At 53.3% G+C, this 19798-nt stretch overlaps 1 protein-coding gene across 2 annotated transcripts in view; it reads right to left on the bottom strand.

The window, feature by feature from the left end:
- Window positions 1–13212: 13212 nt before the first annotated feature.
- LOC123096937 (uncharacterized) overlaps window positions 13213–19798 on the bottom strand; it is a 9709-nt gene continuing 3123 nt past the window's right edge. The window contains exon 2 of one of the 2 annotated variants that reach the window (XM_044518732.1): window positions 13213–13514. In XM_044518732.1, coding sequence (XP_044374667.1) covers window positions 13382–13514 — 133 coding nt within the window. In that variant the 3' untranslated portion in view covers window positions 13213–13381. Of the gene's footprint in view, window positions 13515–18817; window positions 19048–19798 lie in introns of those variants that run through there. The other variant, XM_044518733.1, reaches the window with a different exon arrangement.

Raw genomic sequence — 19798 nt, 5'->3', positions numbered from 1 at the left:
ATCTGGTTATGATCTGAAACCCCGGCATTATTGATGATGCGACTGTCAATCAAGCATCGACGACGTCTCCCATTAGCAATGGCAAAAAAATAAGCGCTGGGAGAATCGCCTTTCAAGGTCCAGTTAATGGTGCCTCTTTGCCTCCAGTACACCTCAGCCTAACGGTGCAAAGCCATTAGGGCCTCCTCGAGCGCGTAACGGGTCTGCCATTCAGGAAGAGAAAGGCCAGGGCCATCAGCCCGCGTATCAAGGGAGTCAATTTGGGCCGAAAGACAGAGCTTGTCACGGCGGCCATCAGCAGCATCATTCCTGGCCCAACCACGAAGAAAGTTGCACAAGAAATAAGAACACTGGTTCCAATCATCCATCGGGCCAAAGGAACAGCGGTCAGAGGCCAAGAAAGAGATAAGTTTAGACGAGAGCATCTCAGAAAAGCCATCAACTAGCAGCCACGAAGCGTCGAATTGAAACCGAGGGGAGGAGATGGTGCGGATCCCGTCGTCGAGAACAAGGGGGGCATGATCAGATCCCACTATGGAAAAAGCCCTAAGAGAAGCCTGGGGGGACAAGGAGTCCCATCGGAGACAGATAAAAACGCGGTCTAGGACAGATCTGATAGGAGAAGATTGGTGATTCGTCCAGGTAAAGCGAGCACCCACCCTAGGCACTTCACGAATAGCTGAGTCACGAATGAAAGCGTTAAAAGCGTCAGCAAGCGGCCAGGAAAAGTTAGGGGAATTTTTGTCCGAGGGGGAGCGCATCAAGTTGAAATCACCACCAATAAGCAAGGGAAGACCACAAGAATCAATCATATTCGATATCTCATCCAAGAACAAGTGGGAAAGAGAATGGTCAGTCGGACCGTAAACTACCATAACTTCCCAGAGAACATTGAGGGAGCAGTGAGACACAATAGTGCTGTCCCAAAAAATACCATGATCGAAAGCAACAAAATCAAATATATCTCGTTTGGTACCAATTAGGATGCCGCTGGAGTGGCCCGAGGAAGGCAGAAAGTTCCAATCGAATCTGTCGGTCCCCGCAACTGCAGAAAGTTCATTAGGGGAGAAGGATGGTTTTAGCGTTTCAACAAGGCCAATGATGTCAATATTATCGTTCCGAACAAGGTCTTTCAGGTGGTCTATGCACCCCCTAGCGCTGAAACCCCTGATGTTCCAAAAAAGAGATTTCATCAAAACGAAAGATTTTTAATGCGGGGACTCGACCTACATGGGGCTATGCAGGATTTAGCACGTTTGCCCGCCCCGCGTCGAGGCGCAGCAGAAGACACCTGATCCCTATCAGATGCCTCCGCGACCCCACCAGCCACAACCGGTGCGGGCCCAGCTTGAGCGGCAGCGTCCTTGGCCCTGGCAATATCAGCCTGGGCCACTTCATTGGCCTGAACCACAGCCAGCAAGGCAGAAGCAGAGCCGAAACTAGAATCAAGAGAAATGCCCACATCCGATAAAATATGCAGAATATGTTCATTGGAATGCAACGGAAGGACTAACCGAACAGGAGAAGTACTGGGGATAGAAGGGGTTGAAGGGCGAGATGGAGTACCTGTGGGGGGAGGTCCCTGGCCGCAGCGCACCGTGCCACTCGGTCGGCCACCCGCTCGCCGCTGTTGGAGATCCGGCCGCTCTTGCGGGCAGTGGAGACAGGGGAGCGCACCGGCGTGGGGCGGGAACGGCTTGGGGAGGCTGCCGCAGAAGATGGACCCGAGGCCGCTCCTAGATCAGCTTCGAGCCTGCGGCACATCCCGGCTGCAGACTTCTTCGAGCCCACTGAGGCCCTGCTGCGAGCGGAAAACTTCTTGACAGAAGACTTCTTCTTCTTAGACACGGGGCCGGCAGGGGGTAGATCTTCAATGCCAGAGAGAGATGGCGAAGCCGGGCGAGCAGGGAGATTGGAGCAGACGCCGGAGAACGGAGTGCCCCTCACCCCATCGGAAGGAGCAATCCCTGCTCCCACGTTCCCAGCTGCATCCTTATTCCCACCCCCATGGGAGCACTCTCCTTCAGCAGGTCACGGTCTTCAGAGTTCAGGCCGTCCCACTCGGACTGCGTGAATCGGCGGTCCGAACCAGGATTCGAGTCGTCAGGCAACCCATCGTCGTCCTTGTCCGAGGCCGGCCGAGGGAGCGGGGGAGGGGCGAGGCCGGATTGGCCGCACCCTCGACACGCACCCTGACCCGGAAGCCACCAGCAGAGGGGAAGACAATCACCACGTCGCGAATACAGAGATGATCCACACACCAAACCCGCGGGCGAGCAGGGCTCAGGACAAGCATCGACGCTGGATCAACCTCAATAGGTTTGCCGATGAGAACTCCAAAAGCCATGAGGAAGGTTGGGGATCGGAGCGTAGGTGGGACATCGTCAACAAGAACCCAGACATCTGAAAATGGAGAGATAGGTTTCGGTCCATTGGAAGCGGCCTTGACAGAAACAACGAGCTGGTTAAGAGGGAGAGTAAAACTGGTGCACGACGAAATCATCCTTAGACTTTCTTTGGAGGGAAAGATGGCTGCAAATTCGAACTCCGACAGCTGGCGAATCTGCCAATCCCAGCCACCATCGTCCCACAGCTGAAGCTCATCAAGGAGAACCTCGGGAGAGATTTTCTTGTCTTTGACAGTGATAATACCAGCATTGGAGAGGGCAGGGATGGGAGAAACTTGGGGGATCTCGCTATCAAGCGCGAAGAAAGCGCAGCCAAGGAGGCCGATGTCGTAGTGCATGAAAGCACGAGGTTTTAGACGGTTCTGGCAGTCGATTGTGAGGTGCCCGCCCTCCCTACAGATGAGGCAAAACGGGGGATTCTGGCAGCAAGACTGGAAGTGACCCGAGCGATGGCATGCGAAGCAGGTGAGGGTGGGATTGGCCACTTGATTGGGGGAGAGCACGCGCCGGGGCAGGAGGTGGAGGAGGAAGAATGCCGTCCCCGCAGGGACCAGAAGCAGAGCCCAAGCCACCAGAGAAGGGACGGCGACCCGGTGCCCCAGAGGAGCCGCGAGGCCCAAACCGACCAGGGCCAGCAGCCGAGGCCGCCAGAGGCCGGCCCAAGGCCCGCGCCGGAGTCGCCGCACCACGGGGAGGGGGGTCGCGAGGGCGGGCCAGAAGATCCTACCGTACCCGCCGCAGCCGCCACCTCCTAGGGGTCCGAGGGACGCAGTGAGGAGCCGCCAAGAGGAGCAGAGTGCCCGGTCGCGACAGATCCAGAACCATGGGACGAAGGGCCGCCGAGCTCCACCGCGGCCGCGTCCGCACGAGCGCGCTCGTCGCGCTGGAGCCACTCCGGCCCCGCCGCCCAAGCTTCACGGGCCGAGGCGACCTGCTCATGCAACGCCAGATCCGCCTGGAGTTTGGATCGCAGGGCCGCCTCATACTCCAGATCCGCCTCCCCCTCGGTCGCGCCCTCCCGACGGCGGTTCTGGCCCGACATGGCCTCGCGGGAGGAGCCGCGTGAGCGGTCCATCGAGAGGACCGACGCAAACGAGAGGGAAAGAGGTGGAGGAGGGCTAGATCTGGCGAAGAAGCAAATGGGGGACCGATAGCGCCGCAAGTCTGAAGTGGTGGCTGGGAACCCTAGAAATGGGGGAAGAGAGCCCCTCCGGACCCATATATACACCGACCGCGCCAAGCAGGGCCAGTGGGTTGGGCCAGAGGGGGAGCGGGCGGTTGGGCCTGGGCCACCCGAGGCCCATAAGCCACAATAGGTAAAGGGGGGAAGGCAGAGAAGCTGGAAAGTGGAGGGTGGCCTAGGCCCACCAGGCCCAACGCGCGTCGCGACGGCCCGGGACCCATGCTCAGGCAACACCGCAACGGGCACCCGAGGCCGGAGCAGAAGAAGGAGGAGAGGGGGGAGAGGGGCTGGAAGCCGAGGACTCCACGGTCGCGAGGCACGAAACAGGACCCAGAACGCCGCGGTCAAGGGACAGCGGAGGAATCTTACCACGGCGACGGGAGACGTGGGTCCAGCCGCCAACAGTCAACGAGGCGGGAGCCGGGCAGCCGCGGCCGCCGGGGGCGAACTTGCGCACGCACAGCGAAAAGGAGGCAGCGAGCGGGGCGGGCAGCGCCGCCGGAGAGGAGGGCGGGGCCGGGGAATCGGGGTCGGAGTCCGAGGCCTCACGGTCGAGGGCCCAAAACTTGTTGGAAGAAGCTAGAGGGCGGAGATGGGACCGGGAAGTGGACGGCGGTGAGAAAGACGGGGAGGAGACCACCGGTTGGCGACAGGGAGTGGCGGCCCAGAGGGGCACCGGAGACGAGGGGGAATGATGCGGAGCATCCCTCGACTAATCGCACCGACACTCCATCACCACCACAAGCACCAAGAGGGCCAATGACAAGAGCACGTGCACGCAACATCGAGAACGAGGTCACTTCTTTCCTCTCTGAGTTTCGTTCGGTTTCACACGAGAATGGTATTCTACCTCAAAGAGATACGCTATGCATTCTTAGGTACGTCGAAGATGATCGTGGGAAGGAGAAGACGGAGATTCGAGCATCCATGGAGCAAGAGAAGGAAGGAGAGCTCAAGAAGAATGAAAGAGAGAAGCTCCTGGACACCCCGGGTGCCCGGACGGAAGGACCCCGGGTGCCCAGACTCGAAGACGCGGGGAGGGGCAAACCCCCTGGACACCCCGGGTGCCTGGCCATATTGGCCCCGGCTGCCCGGCCCCGACCTGGGCCTCTCCCTAGCCACCCCCCGGGTGCCCGGCTGCCCACCTAGGCCGCTCCAGCCCCGACCGGGTGCCCGGCCCCTTGGCACCGGGTGCCCGGGCCACCTCCCCCGCGCCAGCCCAGCACCACCCCGGGTGCCCGGCACTTTGGCCCGGGTGCCCGGCCTGCCCCGTCTTGTTTTCGTGTTGAGGTCTTTTTGGTCTTTTGTAACCATACATCCCCCAACTTCGTCCCTAGACTTACAAATACTCTTTCCCTAGCTCATTTGGAGGTCAGCAAAGTATTAGATAAAACATTGTGAGCTTTGCTCCTTGTATCCCCTCCTCTTGGAGATCAAGACCCCTCTTGGGAAGAATCCTTGTGGATTACAAGACCTCCCAAGGGAGTAGATCATCATCAAGACCTCACCTCCTCTAGGAGTGGGAAGAACATTACCTTGTGCTTGTTTCCTTGGATTGATCTTGTAATCTTGTGGATCTCATGTATGCTACTCTAGTGGATGTGATATTTGGGTTTGTTTGAGTGATTTGTGCCTTGTGTTCTTGAGTGTTCTTCCTCTTTTCCCCCTCCAAGTGTGAAAAGATCCCCTCTAGGGTTTCACCCTACAACATCTTGGTATCATGAGCAAGGTTGATTCACATCTTTTAGTCCCATCCCCCCATTTGCTAGCTTGATTTTGTTGTTTTTCGTCCAATTTTGAAAATTCCCCACAAAAATAGCCCCAATAAATTTTCTTGCAATTTGTTGGATCTTGTGAGATTTGGTTGTTTTGGTCCATGGATTTGTTGTTTGGCAAGTGGATCTAGCCCCTAACCATCAATCCCCACCCTTCCCATCACGAAATCCACCGAATTTTGCTTTTCCCCAAAATTTCCGCCCAAATCATTGACCACCGGGTGCCCGCACCTCGAGCCACCGGGCACCCGCACCCCCAGGCCATTTCCCCCTGACCACCCCGGGCATCCGCACCTCCCACCCCCGGGTGCCCGCACCCCCCCCCCCCGAATCAGCCCAACTACAACACCAATTTGACCATAACTTCCACCCAAGTCCTTTTTTTTGTTCTTTAGCTCGTTTGGAAGCTCTTGACATCCCCCATCCACTCATATCATTACCACCACCATTAGCCTCCATCCAAAAAATCATCACAAAAAACACCCACCTTCCGCATTTGACCGATTTTGAGTTGCATTTTCCGTTCCCTAAGGTGTTTCGGCTACTTAGGAGCGTGTGACATCGACATCACCGCCAATCATCATCACCTCGGAGTCATCTTCACCGCTAACCATAAGAAAGGATGGTAACCTCGACGACACTCACCTTTGCTTTTGCATTGATAGCCCGAGCCATTTTGCGTTGCTTACCCATCGAGACTAGCGAGTTGAGAATTGCCGGGACACGCTATTGTGCACCGTAGTGATCGTGTTATCATCTCAGTGCCATAAGTCTCTCCCGTGCATATCTTACATACTTGTCTCATACCATACTTGGCTCGAGCATCAAGCATAGAAGAAAAAAAGAGAAAGAAAGAAAAGCTTTTAAGCAAAAGAGGAGAAACAAAGAGCTTGTAAGCAATAGCATTGAGCCATTTTGCATACTCATATCATCCTGGTCACCGCATACATAGCATAGTTGGGATTGAAGACGACACGTTTCTCTTATAGGTTGGTGCACATGCGTATCTTGCCCATTTGAGCAATCGAGCTAGCGTCTCTCTAGCATTCGCACAACAAGAGCATTTTCCGTGGTTGCACATTTTGAGCTCACCCCTTGGTTGTGCGGATCCCATCTATCTTCCGTGTGTGTGTTCCTAGTGATATCCTTGGGTTTGATCTGTTTGCTTTACTTGCATTTTTGTGAACCTTCTCAACCTTATCGATATCTTGACTAACATTTGCTTGAAATTTTTCGCCACCATCCTAACCGAGCTACTCCATAAGCCTTTTACTTGTAGGTGTGAGAAACAAACCCGGTTCCAATTCTACTATTGTGGCATTACATTGAGTGATACTTGTTACATCCTCAATCCTCGGAAAAGCTAACTTCGGTATTGTTCTCTCATTTTCCTACTCACCCCACTTGGTTATGATGGATAGGCCAATTTCGTCGGTGAACCCGCTCTTCAAGGAGCAAGGTGTTGATCCCGACTACGTCACCAAGGGCCACTTCTTCATCGCGCAAAGAGCTCTCCATCAAGAAAGTGAGGCCTTGGGTGAACGCCTTGACCAACTCGCCGCCGACCTTCGTCAATCGGAAGCAAGGAACCGTGACTACATCGACGACAAGTTCACTACACAAATGGAAGAACTCCGCAACATAATCGTGTGGCGCCCGTCTTCCTCATCCTCGTCAACAAGACGGCGCCACTCAAGCCACCGCTCAAGTCGGCCATCTTCGGCCTACTCATCTTATGATTCAAGTCCTCCCCGAGATCGGGTCCCTCGACGTGATGCTCCCCAAGATCGCCAAGCTCCAGAAAATCCATTCCATGGCAATGGCTTACAAGACCGAGTTCGAGCACGTGAAAGGGCGCGACAACAAGCGCAAGAACCAAGGGAGCAAGAGCAAATGCCTCCACAAGTGCCACGGCAACAACCTCAAGATGATGACGCCATCCGTCAAGCACAAGCACTCGAAGCACAACGCGCACTCCGCGAGTCTACTAGAGCCGTGGAAGAGCGCAACTGCCAAGTGCGAGAACAAGAGGAAGCTCTTCGTCGGGAGATACAAGAAGAAGCCGCACATCGCGAAGAACAACAAGAAAGGCGCAACCAAGCGCATATTCCTCGTCCTCCTCCATGACAAGAACGACATCAAGTGGAACAAGTGCTTCAAGACCCTCCTCCACGCCAAGAGAGACATCTCGAGGAATGACCATTTGCAAACCTTCCTCCACGGCAAGAGCGGCATCAAGACCGCTACCACGATGAAGAACTCCGCTACGGAAAGCTCAAGTTCACCATGCCCAAGTTCTCCGGAAGCAATGATCCCGAAGAGTACCTCTCATGGGCCTTGAAGGTGGACAAGATATTCCGTCTTCACAACTACGACGAGGAAAAGAAGATTGCCATGGCCTCCCTCGAGTTTCAAGACTACGTCCTCATTTGGTGGGAACAAGTGATCGAGCGACGACATACAAGAGGCGAACCACCAATCACAACTTGGACAGAAGTGAAGGATGTCATGAGAGCTCGCTTCGTGCCTACACACTACACCCATGATCTCTTCAAGAAGTTGCAACTCCTCAAGCAAGGCACGAAGACGGTGGAAGAATACTACCAAGAAATGGAGATTGCCATGATACGAGCCAATGTCAAGGAAGACGACGAGCAAACAATGGCACGCTTCTTGAACGGCCTCAACCACCCAATCAAGCGGACTGCCGACTTCCAACCATACTCAAACCTTCTCGAGCTAGTTCATCAAGCGACCAAGGCCGAGCGACAAGTGCAAGATGACTTCAAATACGCCAAGTACTCGTCCAAGACCTACGGCTCCTACTCTCAAGCTCCCGCGACTTCGGCACCTCCTACCTCAACTAGAGCATCACCAAGTACCGGCGACAAGTCAAGTTCCAAGCAAGCTACGCCTTCCTCGACTCGTCCTCCGGCAAGCACCTACAAATCCAAGACTCCCTCATCTTCGGCGCCACCAAATGACCCCGTCAAGACAAGTTCATTCAAGTGCTTCACATGTGGTGGCCGAGGACACAAGTCCTTCGAATGCACCAACAAGCGAACCATGATCTTCAACGATGATGGCACATATGACTCGATGAGTGAAGAAGAAATGGAAGCCCTTGAGCACGTGGCCATGCACCGGCGCGTGAACGAAGATGAAGATGATCAAGTGTTTTGTGACAACGATTCAAGTCCCTCTCTCGTGGTCTCCAAGGTCTTGACGCTCCAACACCACCAAGAAGAAGACCAACGGTGCCACATCTTCCACACCAAGGCCGGCATCAACGGGCGTTCCGTGAAAGTCATCATCGACGGAGGAAGTTGTCACAACTTGGCAAGTGAAGAGATATGTTCCAAGCTGCAATTGGTCAAGAAGAAGCACCCTCGTCCCTACAAGGTGCAATGGCTAAGCGACTCCGGCACTATTCAAGTGGAGCATACGGTGCAAGTTTCTTTCAAGATCGGCGCCTACGAGGACACCTTGGAGTGTGATGTAGTTCCTATGTCGGTGTGCCACCTTCTCTTGGGACGACCTTGGCAATTTGACCGCGGAGTCATCCACAACGGAAGAACCAACCACTATAGCTTCAAGATGAAGGGCAAGGATTATGTGCTTCGACCAATGTCACCAAGCCAAGTGATCGCTGACAAGCAAGCATCCACCCATCATGGAGATACTAGTGAGAGAGTGAACCACCAAAAAGAAAGTGAGAGCCACAAGCAAAAATTGAGCGCCTCTTCGCCAAGAGAGAATAGTCCTCCTAGCCACAAAAAGAGAGATGAGAGAAGTGTGTGAGAACCCATTGAGTGTCATCCACTTTGTCCTCCTATGCAAAGATGAGGTGGCAAAAACTAACACTCCTAATCCTCTTCCTCTAGTGTTTCTAACTTGTTGCAGGAATTCGAGGATGTCTTCCCCGATGAGCTACCTCCCGGTCTTCCTCCTCTACGTGGCATTGAACATAGGATCGACCTCATCCCCGGAGCACCTCTTCCGAACAAGGCTCCCTACCGCGTCAACCCCGAAGAAACTAAGGAGATCCAACAGCAAGTACAACAACTCATCGACAACGGCCATGTACGTGAAAGCTTAAGCCCTTGTGTCGTTCCGGTTATACTTGTGCCCAAGCAAGATGGTAGTTTTCGCATGTGCTCCGATTGTAGACCCATCAATGCTATCACCGTTCGTTATAGGCATCCCATTCCTCGCCTTGATGATATGCTAGATGAGCTTAGCGGTGCCACCATTTTCTCAAAAATTGATCTTAAAAGTGGCTATTATCAAATCCGCATACAAGAAGGTGATGAATGGAAAACCGCTTTCAAAACTAAATTTGGCTTGTACGAGTGGTTAGTTATGCCTATGGGTTTATCGAAGCTCCCGGTACTTTCATGCGACTTATGCATTTTGTGCTTCGTCCTTACATTGGAGTGTTTGGTGCGGTCTACTTCGATGACATACTTGTTTTTAGCAAATCCATCAAAGATCATGTAAATCATGTTAGGGTCGTTCTGCAAACTCTTCGCAAGGAACGTATTTATGCAAACATGAAAAAGTGCACTTTTGGAGTTGACAAGCTTGTTTTCTTGGGTTTCGTTGTTTCCTCAAAGGGTGACCATGTTGATGAGTCTAAAATTGAAGCAATTAAAACTTGGCCACAACCCACTAATTTGCAACAAGCGCGTAGTTTTCTTGGCCTTGCGGGTTTCTATCGTCGCTTTGTGAAAGATTTTAGCTCTATTGACGCACCATTGCATGCCTTGAGTAAGAAAAATGCTCCTTTTGTTTGGGGACCTTTGCAATCTACCGCTTTTGATGAGCTCAAATCTTGCTTACTCATGCTCCGATTCTTGCTTTGCCCAACTTTGACAAAACTTTTGAGGTTCATTGTGATGCTAGTGGTAATGGAATTGGTGGAGTTTTGATGCAAGAAAAGCGAGCTATTGCATATTTTAGTGAAAAACTCTCCGGTGCTCAACTTAACTATCCCATCTATGACAAAGAATTGTATGCTTTAGTGCGTGTGTTGCATGTTTGGGAGCATTATCTTAGACCGCATGAGTTTGTCATACATACCGATCATGAGACACTTAAGTACCTTAAAGGTCAAACCAAGTTGAATAAACGACATGCTAAATGGAGTGAATTTATTGAATCTTTCCCCTATGTGATCAAGTACATTAAGGGCAAAGAGAATGTTGTGGCGGATGCCCTTTCCCGCAAATGCATGTTACTTACTCAACTTGAATTGAATGTTGTTGGATTTGATCATATCAAAGATTTGTATGAGCATGATGTGACTTTTGCTACTCCTTATGCTAAGTGTGTGACGCATACTTCTTGGGAACGATACTATATCAAAGATGGTTATCTTATGAGAGCTAACAAACTATGCATTCCCGAGTCTTCTCTTCGTTTGTTACTTTTGGAAGAGGCTCATGGAGGTGGACTCATGGGACACTTTGGACGCGACAAGACTTTTGCCACGCTCTCCAAGAACTATTTTGGCCCAAGATGTTTCGCGATGTCGCCCGCTTCACCAACCGGTGCTCTACATGTTGCAAATCTAAGTCACAATCTCAATCCCATGGTTTACATATGCCACTACCTATTCCACATCAACCTTGGGAAGATATTAGCATGGATTTTGTGCTTGGATTACCTAGGACTCAAAATGGCAAGGACTCCGTATTTGTTGTTGTGGACCGTTTCTCTAAAATGGCTCATTTTATCCCATGAAATAAGATAGACGATGCTTCACATGTTGACAATCTCTTTTGTAGGGAAATTTTGAGGTTGCACGGTGTGCCAAAGACAATTGTGTCGGATCGAGATGTCAAGTTCTTAAGCTACTTTTGGAAGACGCTATGCGCCAAGCTCGGAATCAAGCTACTCTTCTCCACGGCGTATCATCCTCAAACCGATGGCCATACGGAAGTCACCAACCGGACGCTTGCAACTCTCCTATGTATGTTGATAAAGAAGAACATCAAGTAGTGAGAGGAGTGCCTACCCATCGCCGAGTACGCCTACAACCGTGCAAGACACTCTACCACTGGCAAGTCCCCCTTCGAGGTTGTCTACGGCTTCAACCCATTGTCACCGTTGGACATTCTTCCTCTACCGCTTCAAGAACGAGCAAACATGGACGCAATTGCAAGAGCCACCTACCTCAAGAAGATGCATGAAGAAACACGTTCCACGATCGAGCGCCAAGTACAACGACTCACCTCCAAGCTCAACATCAACAAGTCTCCGATGGCGTTCCAACCGGGTGATCAAGTATGGATACATCTCCGCAAGGACCGCTTCCCCAAGGAACACTATTCCAAGCTACTCCCGAGAGCCGACGGACCATTCAAGGGGCTAGCACGCTACAACGACAACGCCTATAAGGTCGACATCCCACGTGACAAGTACAACGTAAGCGACACCTTCAACGTCAAAGACTTGGCCAAGTACCATGGTGATGAAGAGCATGATCCGTGGACGGATCTCTCCCAAGGGGGGGAGATGATGCGGAGCATCCCTCGACTACCCGCACCGACACTCCATCACCACCGCAAGCACCAAGAGGGCCAATGACAAGAGCACGTGCACGCAACATCGAGAACGAGGTCACTTCCTTCCTCTCCGAGTTTCGTTCGGTTTCACATGAGAATGGGATTCTACCTCAAAGAGATACACTATGCATTCTTAGGTACGTCAAAGATGATCGTGGGAAGGAGAAGACGGAGATTCGAGCATCCATGGAGTAAGAAAAGGAAGGAGAGCTCAAGAAGAATGAAGGAGAGAAGCTCCTCGACACCCCGGGTGCCCGGACGGAAGCACCCCGGGTGCCCGGACTCGAAGACGCGGGGAGGGGCAAACCCCCTGGACACCCCGGGTGCCCGGCCCCGACCTGGGCCTCGCCCCAGCCACCCCCCGGGTGCCCGACCTCTTGGGCCCGGGTGCCCGGCTGCCCACCTGGGCCGCCCTAGCCCCGACCGGGTGCCCGGGCCACCTCTCCCGCGCCAGCCCAGCACCACCCCGAGTGCCTGGCACTTTGGCCCGGGTGCCCGGCCTCTCTCCCAGCGCCGACCCGGACTGCCCCGGGTGCCCGGTCCCTCTGAACCCGGGTGCCCGGCCTGCCCCGTCTTGTTTTCGTGTTGAGGTCTTTTTGGTCTTTTGTAACCATACCTCCCCCAACTTCGTCCCTAGACTTACAAATACTCTTTCCCTGGCTCATTTGGAGGTCAGCAAAGTATTAGATAAAACATTGTGAGCTTTGCTCCTTGTATCCCCTCCTCTTGGAGATCAAGACCCCTCTTGAGAAGAATCCTTGTGGATTACAAGACCTCCCAAGGGAGTAGATCATCATCAAGACCTCACCTCCTCTAGGAGTGGGAAGAACTTTAACTTGTGCTTGTTTCTTTGGATTGATCTTGTAATCTTGTGGATCTCATGTATGCTACTCTAGTGGATGTGATATTTGGGTTTGTTTGAGTGATTTTGTGCCTTGTGTTCTTGAGTGTTCTTCCTCTTTTCCCCCTCCAAACGTGAAAAGATCCCCTCTAGGGTTTCACCCTACAACAGGGAAGGGGGCGCGCATGGTGCCACCGTCGCCCGGACGGGGGAGAGGGAGAGGGGGGAGAGGAGAGCCATTCCTCCTCCTCCTCAAGCAGAGATGAGTCGATGTCCCTCTCCTGCCCTAACAATTCCCCATTCACATAGGGTTGTTGTCGCCGCTGTTGTGAGTCTGCGGTTGCGCCGTCGCTGTCCTCTACCTCGTCGCTAGGTTGTGGTCACTGCCGTGTGGAGGCTATTTCCGTTCGTGCCGCCTTTGGCCAATATTAGAAGGGAGAGAGAGGAATTGGTGGAATAGTTGTTCGTTGTATTGCTTGAGCCTCATGGGCATATATATAGAAGTACATGATCATCTTAGAGTACAAGGCAAGGTAGAATAATATCGTACGGTACCTCTCTCTTTCTCAGATTTGGATTTCTGCATCTAATTCATTTGGTGATAATCAGTCAACAGTAGATTGGTTGCCACAGCTCGACTGGCAACAGACGCATCTAGCCTCCAAAACTGGTGACGTCGGCAGCAAGCTGGACGAAGTAGTCGCTTCCTCAGGCTGTAGGTACACACTTTTGTCTCGCCTGCAGCGACAAGTTTATATATCAGTTCATGTCTTCTACATCTTATATCAGTCTTCTACAAAATATACTTATATTTAGGAATGGAGGAAGTATCTCACTATATGTTTTCATAGCATCGTGTTGAGATGTAGATACATATGTGTATTTCTTGTACAACAAGCCCTCCTCCTTTCATGTATAGTTGAGGACGTGGCTACCCTTTGTACTTATATATACGTGCATATTGCACCCAATCAATATATCGTGAGTTGCATAACCTTCTACATGGTATCAGCCTTCCTCCGATCCTCTACCCTAGCCGTGTCGCCATCGCTTCCCAGCCGCCGCCGCTAGTTCCCTCGCACGCCCGCGCCGCCGACTACTCGCCGCCGCCGTGCCACCTTCCCCACTGCTTCCGCTCCCGCCCCCGCGATCACCTCGCGCCTCTCCCACCCCTAGCCACTACAAACCCTAACCCGCCCGGGCCGCCCCTAACCCTAGCTCCTGCCATGTCGGGATCCAACCTCTCCGACCGGTCCGCCGCCTCTACTCCTCCGGTCGTGAAGCCGCCGAATCCCTTCGACTCTTCCGCCGGCTCCACCGCCGCCACTCTTCCCGATCCTGCCTACATCCGTGATGTTCCCATCGAACGTCGCGTTCCGGTCATCCTCTCCCACAACGAGGCGAATTTTTATGCTTGGAAGACATACTTCAATCTCCTCTTTCGTGAGTATAACCTGCAGGACCACATCGACAGCACAGCCAACCTCTTCGTCCTGAACCGTGACGCCGACTGGCTAGCGATCGACGCCACCATCATCAGGTGGCTCTTCCTCACCGTGTCCAAGGACATCTTCCACACCGTCGTTCGCGACAAGGATGATGCATGCACGGTGTGGAACAAGATCGTCGGCCTCTTCACCGACAACAAGCTCCAACGGATCGTCTTCCTGCAGCAGGAGTTCTTCGGGTGCCATCAAAACGACTCCTCCGTCGACGCCTTCTGCATGCGTCTCAAGACCCTCTCCGACGAACTCAATGACATCGGCTTCAAGGTGGGCGACGAGTTGCTCCTCTCCACCCTCACCGCCGGCCTCAATGAGGATCTCGGCAACGCCGCCTCCAACCTCACCCTCATGGCGAACCCTACCTACGAGCGGGCGGTGGCTTATCTTCGTCTCGAGGAACGCCGGTTGAAGCATCTTCGCTCCCGTGCCGTTCATACCGCCTTCGCCGCTGGCTACTCGCGCGGTGGCCCCGCGCCCTCAGGCGCGCCTCCCGGCTTCCCAGCGCCGTACCAGACGCCCCGGCCACCGGCGCCTACGGCGCCCCCTACCAGCAGCGGCCACCGGCTCCTCCTGCGGCTCTTCCTCAACAACCGCCGTAGCAGCAGCCCCAGCAGCAGCAGCGCCAGAGGCGCCGCGGCCGCGGCAAAGGCCAGACGCAGCAGCAACAGCCGCGCCCCGGGCCTGTCCAGCAGCAGCCGACGCCTCCTTGGGGGGTGGCCACAACCCCTGGACAGGGTTTGTGCACGCCTACACCATGCCCGTGCCCCGCCCACCCGCTCCAAGCCTCCTTGGGCCCGGTCCCTCCAGCCATCAGGCATTCTTCGCCGGTCCGCAACCTGGTCCGGTCGCTCCACCGGCCTACTACTCTCCTGCTCCGGTTGGCTATGGCGGGCCAACCACCAACACAGGCGTGACCGGCTCCTCCGGCTATCCCGCGCCGGTCTCTTATGATCCAGCCCTACTTGCTGCTCTTCATCAGCAGCCTCCGGTCGGGGCTTATTCCGGCGGTGGCGATTGGTTTATGGACACCGGTGCATCTTCGCACATGGCCGCTTACCCGGGTAACCTCTCTTCTGCGTCTCCTATTCACACTTCTTCTCGTATCATTGTCGGTAATGGTGCTGGTCTCCCTATCACTCATATTGGTTCTACCAGTTTTCCTTCAAACTCTAGACCACTTTATCTCAATAATGTTCTTGTGTCTCCTGAACTCATTCAGAATTTAGGTTGTGTTCGTAAACTTTCTCGAGATAACTCTGTAACTGTGGAATTTGACGAAGTTGGTTTTTCTGTTAAGGACGCCCTCACCCGGATGGTTCTTCACCGCTGTGACAGTCCCGGCGATACATACTCCGTCCAGCCTCCATCATCTTCACATGCTGGACCAGTTGCACTCTCCGCCGGTGTTGATCTTTGGCACGCGCGTCTCGGTCATCCTAGCTCCAGCGCTCTTCGTCACATTATTAGGGATTTTTCTTTTACATGTAATAAAATGGATGCGCACTCTGGTCACGCATGCCGTCTGGGCAAACATGTTCGCCTTCCCTTTAGTGCTTCATCCATGGTTGCGTCGTTACCCTTTGAGTTAATCCATAGTGATGTCTGGACCTCTCCTGTTGCTAGTAATACTGGATTCTCATATTATCTTGTTATTTTGGATGACTACTCTCACTTTGTGTGGACCTTTCCATTACGTAAGAAGTCCGAAGTTGCTGCCACTCTTACGGCCTTCTACTCTTACGTATCTACGCAATTTGGTCATCCCATTCTAGCTTTGCAAACTGACAACGGAAAAGAATTCGACAACACCACCATCCGCAATCTTCTCTCCACACATGGCACTGTTTTTCGTCTTACCTGTCCATATACTTCACAGCAGAATGGTCGGGCGGAACGCATTCTTCGCACTCTTAACGATTGCGTCCGTACCCTCCTCTTCCACGCATACATGCCACCTCGCTTCTGGCCCGACGCTCCCGCTACTGCCACCCTACTCATTAACCTTCGTCCCTGTCGCACCCGGTGGAACTTTACACCTCACCACCTCCTCTTCGGGTCTCCTCCTTCATACGACGGTCTTCGTATTTTCGGTTGTCTTTGTTATCCTAGTATTGCCGCCACCTCTCCTCATAAACTTGCCCCTCGTTCCCTTCCGTGTGTCTTCCTCGGTTACCCGGCTAACACCAAGGGCTATAGATGCTATGATCCGGTTTCCCACCGTGTCATCACATCCCGACACGTTTATTTCGACGAGTTGTGTTTTCCTTTTAAACAGGAACAGCAGGCGGCTTCTTCATCGGCGCCCGGCCCCTCTTTGGCCGACCCTGTCCGCCCTGGCTTTGCCCCAAAGCGTAGGGCGCCCCCTGGACGCACGGCACTCCGGCTCCAGCCCGCTGCTTCGCCAGGCTCACCGACCTACGAGCCGGCCTCCACGTCGGCCTCCACGCCGGCCTCCCCGGCTGCTTCATCGTCGGGCCCCGCGCCGGCCTCTCCAGTTGCTTCATCGCCGGGCGCTGCGCCGGCTTCTGAGCCGGCCTCTCCGGCCTCTTCTTCGCGGGCTTCAGCGCCAGCCTCGTCGGTCTTGCCGGCTGTTGTGCCAGCTCGCCCGCCGGGATCGCCCGCTTCTCCCCCGACTTCTTCGCAGCCGGGCGTGTCGCCGGCTTCTTCACCGCCGGGTTTGGCGCCGGCCCCGGTGTCTGCTGTTGTGCCACCACCCGCTGGCCCTGTCACTCGGTCGCGCCTGGGTGTCCATCGGCCGAGCACTCGCTACCCTCCGGATGAGTACACCCGCGTGGCTTCGACGTCTTCCTCGTCACCGTCACCCCTGCCGACCTCCGCCCGTTCCGCGCTTCGTGATCCCATGTGGTTCGCCGCGATGAAGGAGGAATTTGACGCATTGCAACGCAATCACACTTGGCAGCTCGTTCCCCGTCCCCCTCGGGCTAACATCATCACCGGGAAGTGGGTGTTCAAGCACAAGTTTCATCCGGATGGTACTCTTGACCGACACAAGGCCCGTTGGGTCGTTCGGGGTTTTCGTCAACGAGCAGGCGTTGACTTCACAGACACTTTCGCCCCGGTTGTCAAACCCGGGATGATTCGGACTGTCCTTCAGCTAGCGGTCTCTCGCTCCTGGCCCGTGCACCAGATGGATGTTTCGAATGCTTTTCTTCATGGGCATCTTGAGGAACAGGTGTTCTGTCAGCAGCCGACTGGGTTCGTGGATGAGTCTTCTCCGGATCATGTGTGCTTGCTTTCTCGATCTCTGTACGGGCTCAAGCAAGCTCCTCGCGCGTGGTACCAGCGCATCGCAGCATTTCTTACTCAGCTTGGCTTCCGCTCCACTCGCTCCGATGCTTCACTATTTGTCTACCACCAGGGTGATGCTACTGCTTTTCTGCTGCTTTATGTCGACGACATCATCTTGACAGCATGCTCGACTGCCCTTCTTCGACAGCTCACGGATCGTCTTCGTGCTGAGTTTGCCATTAAGGACTTAGGTCCTCTGCACTATTTCCTCGGGATCGAGGTTATTCGTCGAGCAGATGGCTTCTTTCTTCATCAGCGGAAGTATGCTCATGAGCTTCTGGACCGTGCCGGGATGCTTAATTGCAAACCGGCTGCCACACCTGTCGATACGAAGGCCAAGGTCTCTGCCACAGATGGTTCTCCTGCTTCAGATGCTCCATTCTACAGGTCGATTGTTGGTGCTCTTCAGTACCTCACTCTTACTCGTCCGGAGCTCCAGTACGCTGTTCAGCAGGTGTGCCTTCATATGCATGCTCCCCGTGAAGCTCACTGGACCGCAGTCAAGCGCATTCTGCGCTATATCCGTGGCACCTTGGATCTTGGGCTGTCACTTCAGGCTTCATCATCTATGGATCTGACGGCTTATTCTGACGCCGATTGGGCCAGCTGCCCTGACACGCGCCGCTCGACCTCTGGTTATTGCGTCTATCTTGGACCATCACTTATCTCCTGGTCGTCCAAGCGGCAGCCCGTTGTCTCCCGCTCCAGTGCTGAAGCGGAGTACCGCGCCGTTGCCAACGTCGTCGCCGAGTGTTCCTGGCTTCGTCAGCTTCTGCATGAGCTCTTGTCTCCGGTTGACAAGGCCACGATTGTCTACTGTGACAATGTTTCTGCGGTCTACCTCTCTGCCAACCCGGTTCATCATCGCCGCGCCAAGCACATTGAGATTGATATCCATTTTGTTCGCGAACAGGTAGCTCTTGGTCATGTACGCGTGCTGCATGTCCCTACGTCTCAACAATTTGCTGACATCATGACAAAGGGCTTGTCTACCGCGTCTTTCGAGGAGTTCCGATCCAGTCTTTGCGTCGACCATGGTGCCGCTTCGACTGCGGGGGGGTGTTGAGATGTAGATACATATGTGTATTTCTTGTACAACAAGCCCTCCTCCTTCCATGTATAGTTGAGGACGTGGCTATCCTTTGTACTTATATATACGTGCATATTGCACCCGATCAATATATCGTGAGTTGCATAACCTTCTACACATCGGAGTATAGTTTGTTGATCTTATTGTATAATTATTATCATTTTCAGCGCGTGGACTATTGTTTGTCCTGTTCAGTGCTTCTGTACTACTTTGCTATGCACTGACACCTCCGGATATTTGTGCATGCCTTCTCGATGTGGATTTAACTGATCAACCCATCAACCTTTTGAGACTTGGATAGTTTTATTTTGAGGAGCTTAATTTCCTGTATATATCTTGCCAAAGTGACACGCCTGAAAAATTCTGCCTGCTGGCCGACAATAAAAAGATATGTTAAAGCATGTTCTCGACATTTCTTTTATTGTAATCTTGAATTGATAGAAAAATATTTCAGCTAATATCCTCTCTATTTCTGATATTGAATAGTTATAAAGGAATCCGGTCTCATTTCTCTGCTATGCTTATTCATACAAGCTGAGCATATTTGGACGACAACAGTTTTACGTGCAACAATACCCGCAGGGCATCAGCTCACTAATGTTCTTTATATATATATATATATATATATACTTTTAAGTTCGTACTCTACTGTAGCTTTCTTACCAGAAACTTATTGTGGTTTTCTTTACAACTAGCACTTTTTATACAGCTCTGACATCTTCTTTGTTTGATGTAGACTATCATTCCCTTCTCCTATGATGTTACACATTATACTATTTGAGCCATGTTGCCTTTGGTTAGAGCATCTCCAATAGATAGTTCAAATATAAAAGTAACTAACTTTTGGACCGTCTGAGGCCAAAAACGCAGCTTCAACAGACGGTCCATATGTAAAAAAAAATACGTGATGTAAAATACAACACCTCGCGGTGCAAATTTACATCACGAGGTGCATCTAGTCCCAAACCGCGAACGCCCAACCGCCAGTTCCTTTCCTTTCCCGCCCGCGACCTCCCGCCCGTCCGCCGCCGCCCCGCCGCCTCCACACCCTGCCGCCGCCCCGCCGCACGTCGCCCGCATAGGATCCGGCCCCGCCCCGCCCCTGCCGTTGTTTCCAC

This window comes from Triticum aestivum, chromosome 4D, assembly GCF_018294505.1.
Source record: "Triticum aestivum cultivar Chinese Spring chromosome 4D, IWGSC CS RefSeq v2.1, whole genome shotgun sequence".
NCBI lineage: Eukaryota > Viridiplantae > Streptophyta > Magnoliopsida > Poales > Poaceae > Triticum > Triticum aestivum.
This window is presented reverse-complemented; position numbering and strand designations above follow the sequence as displayed.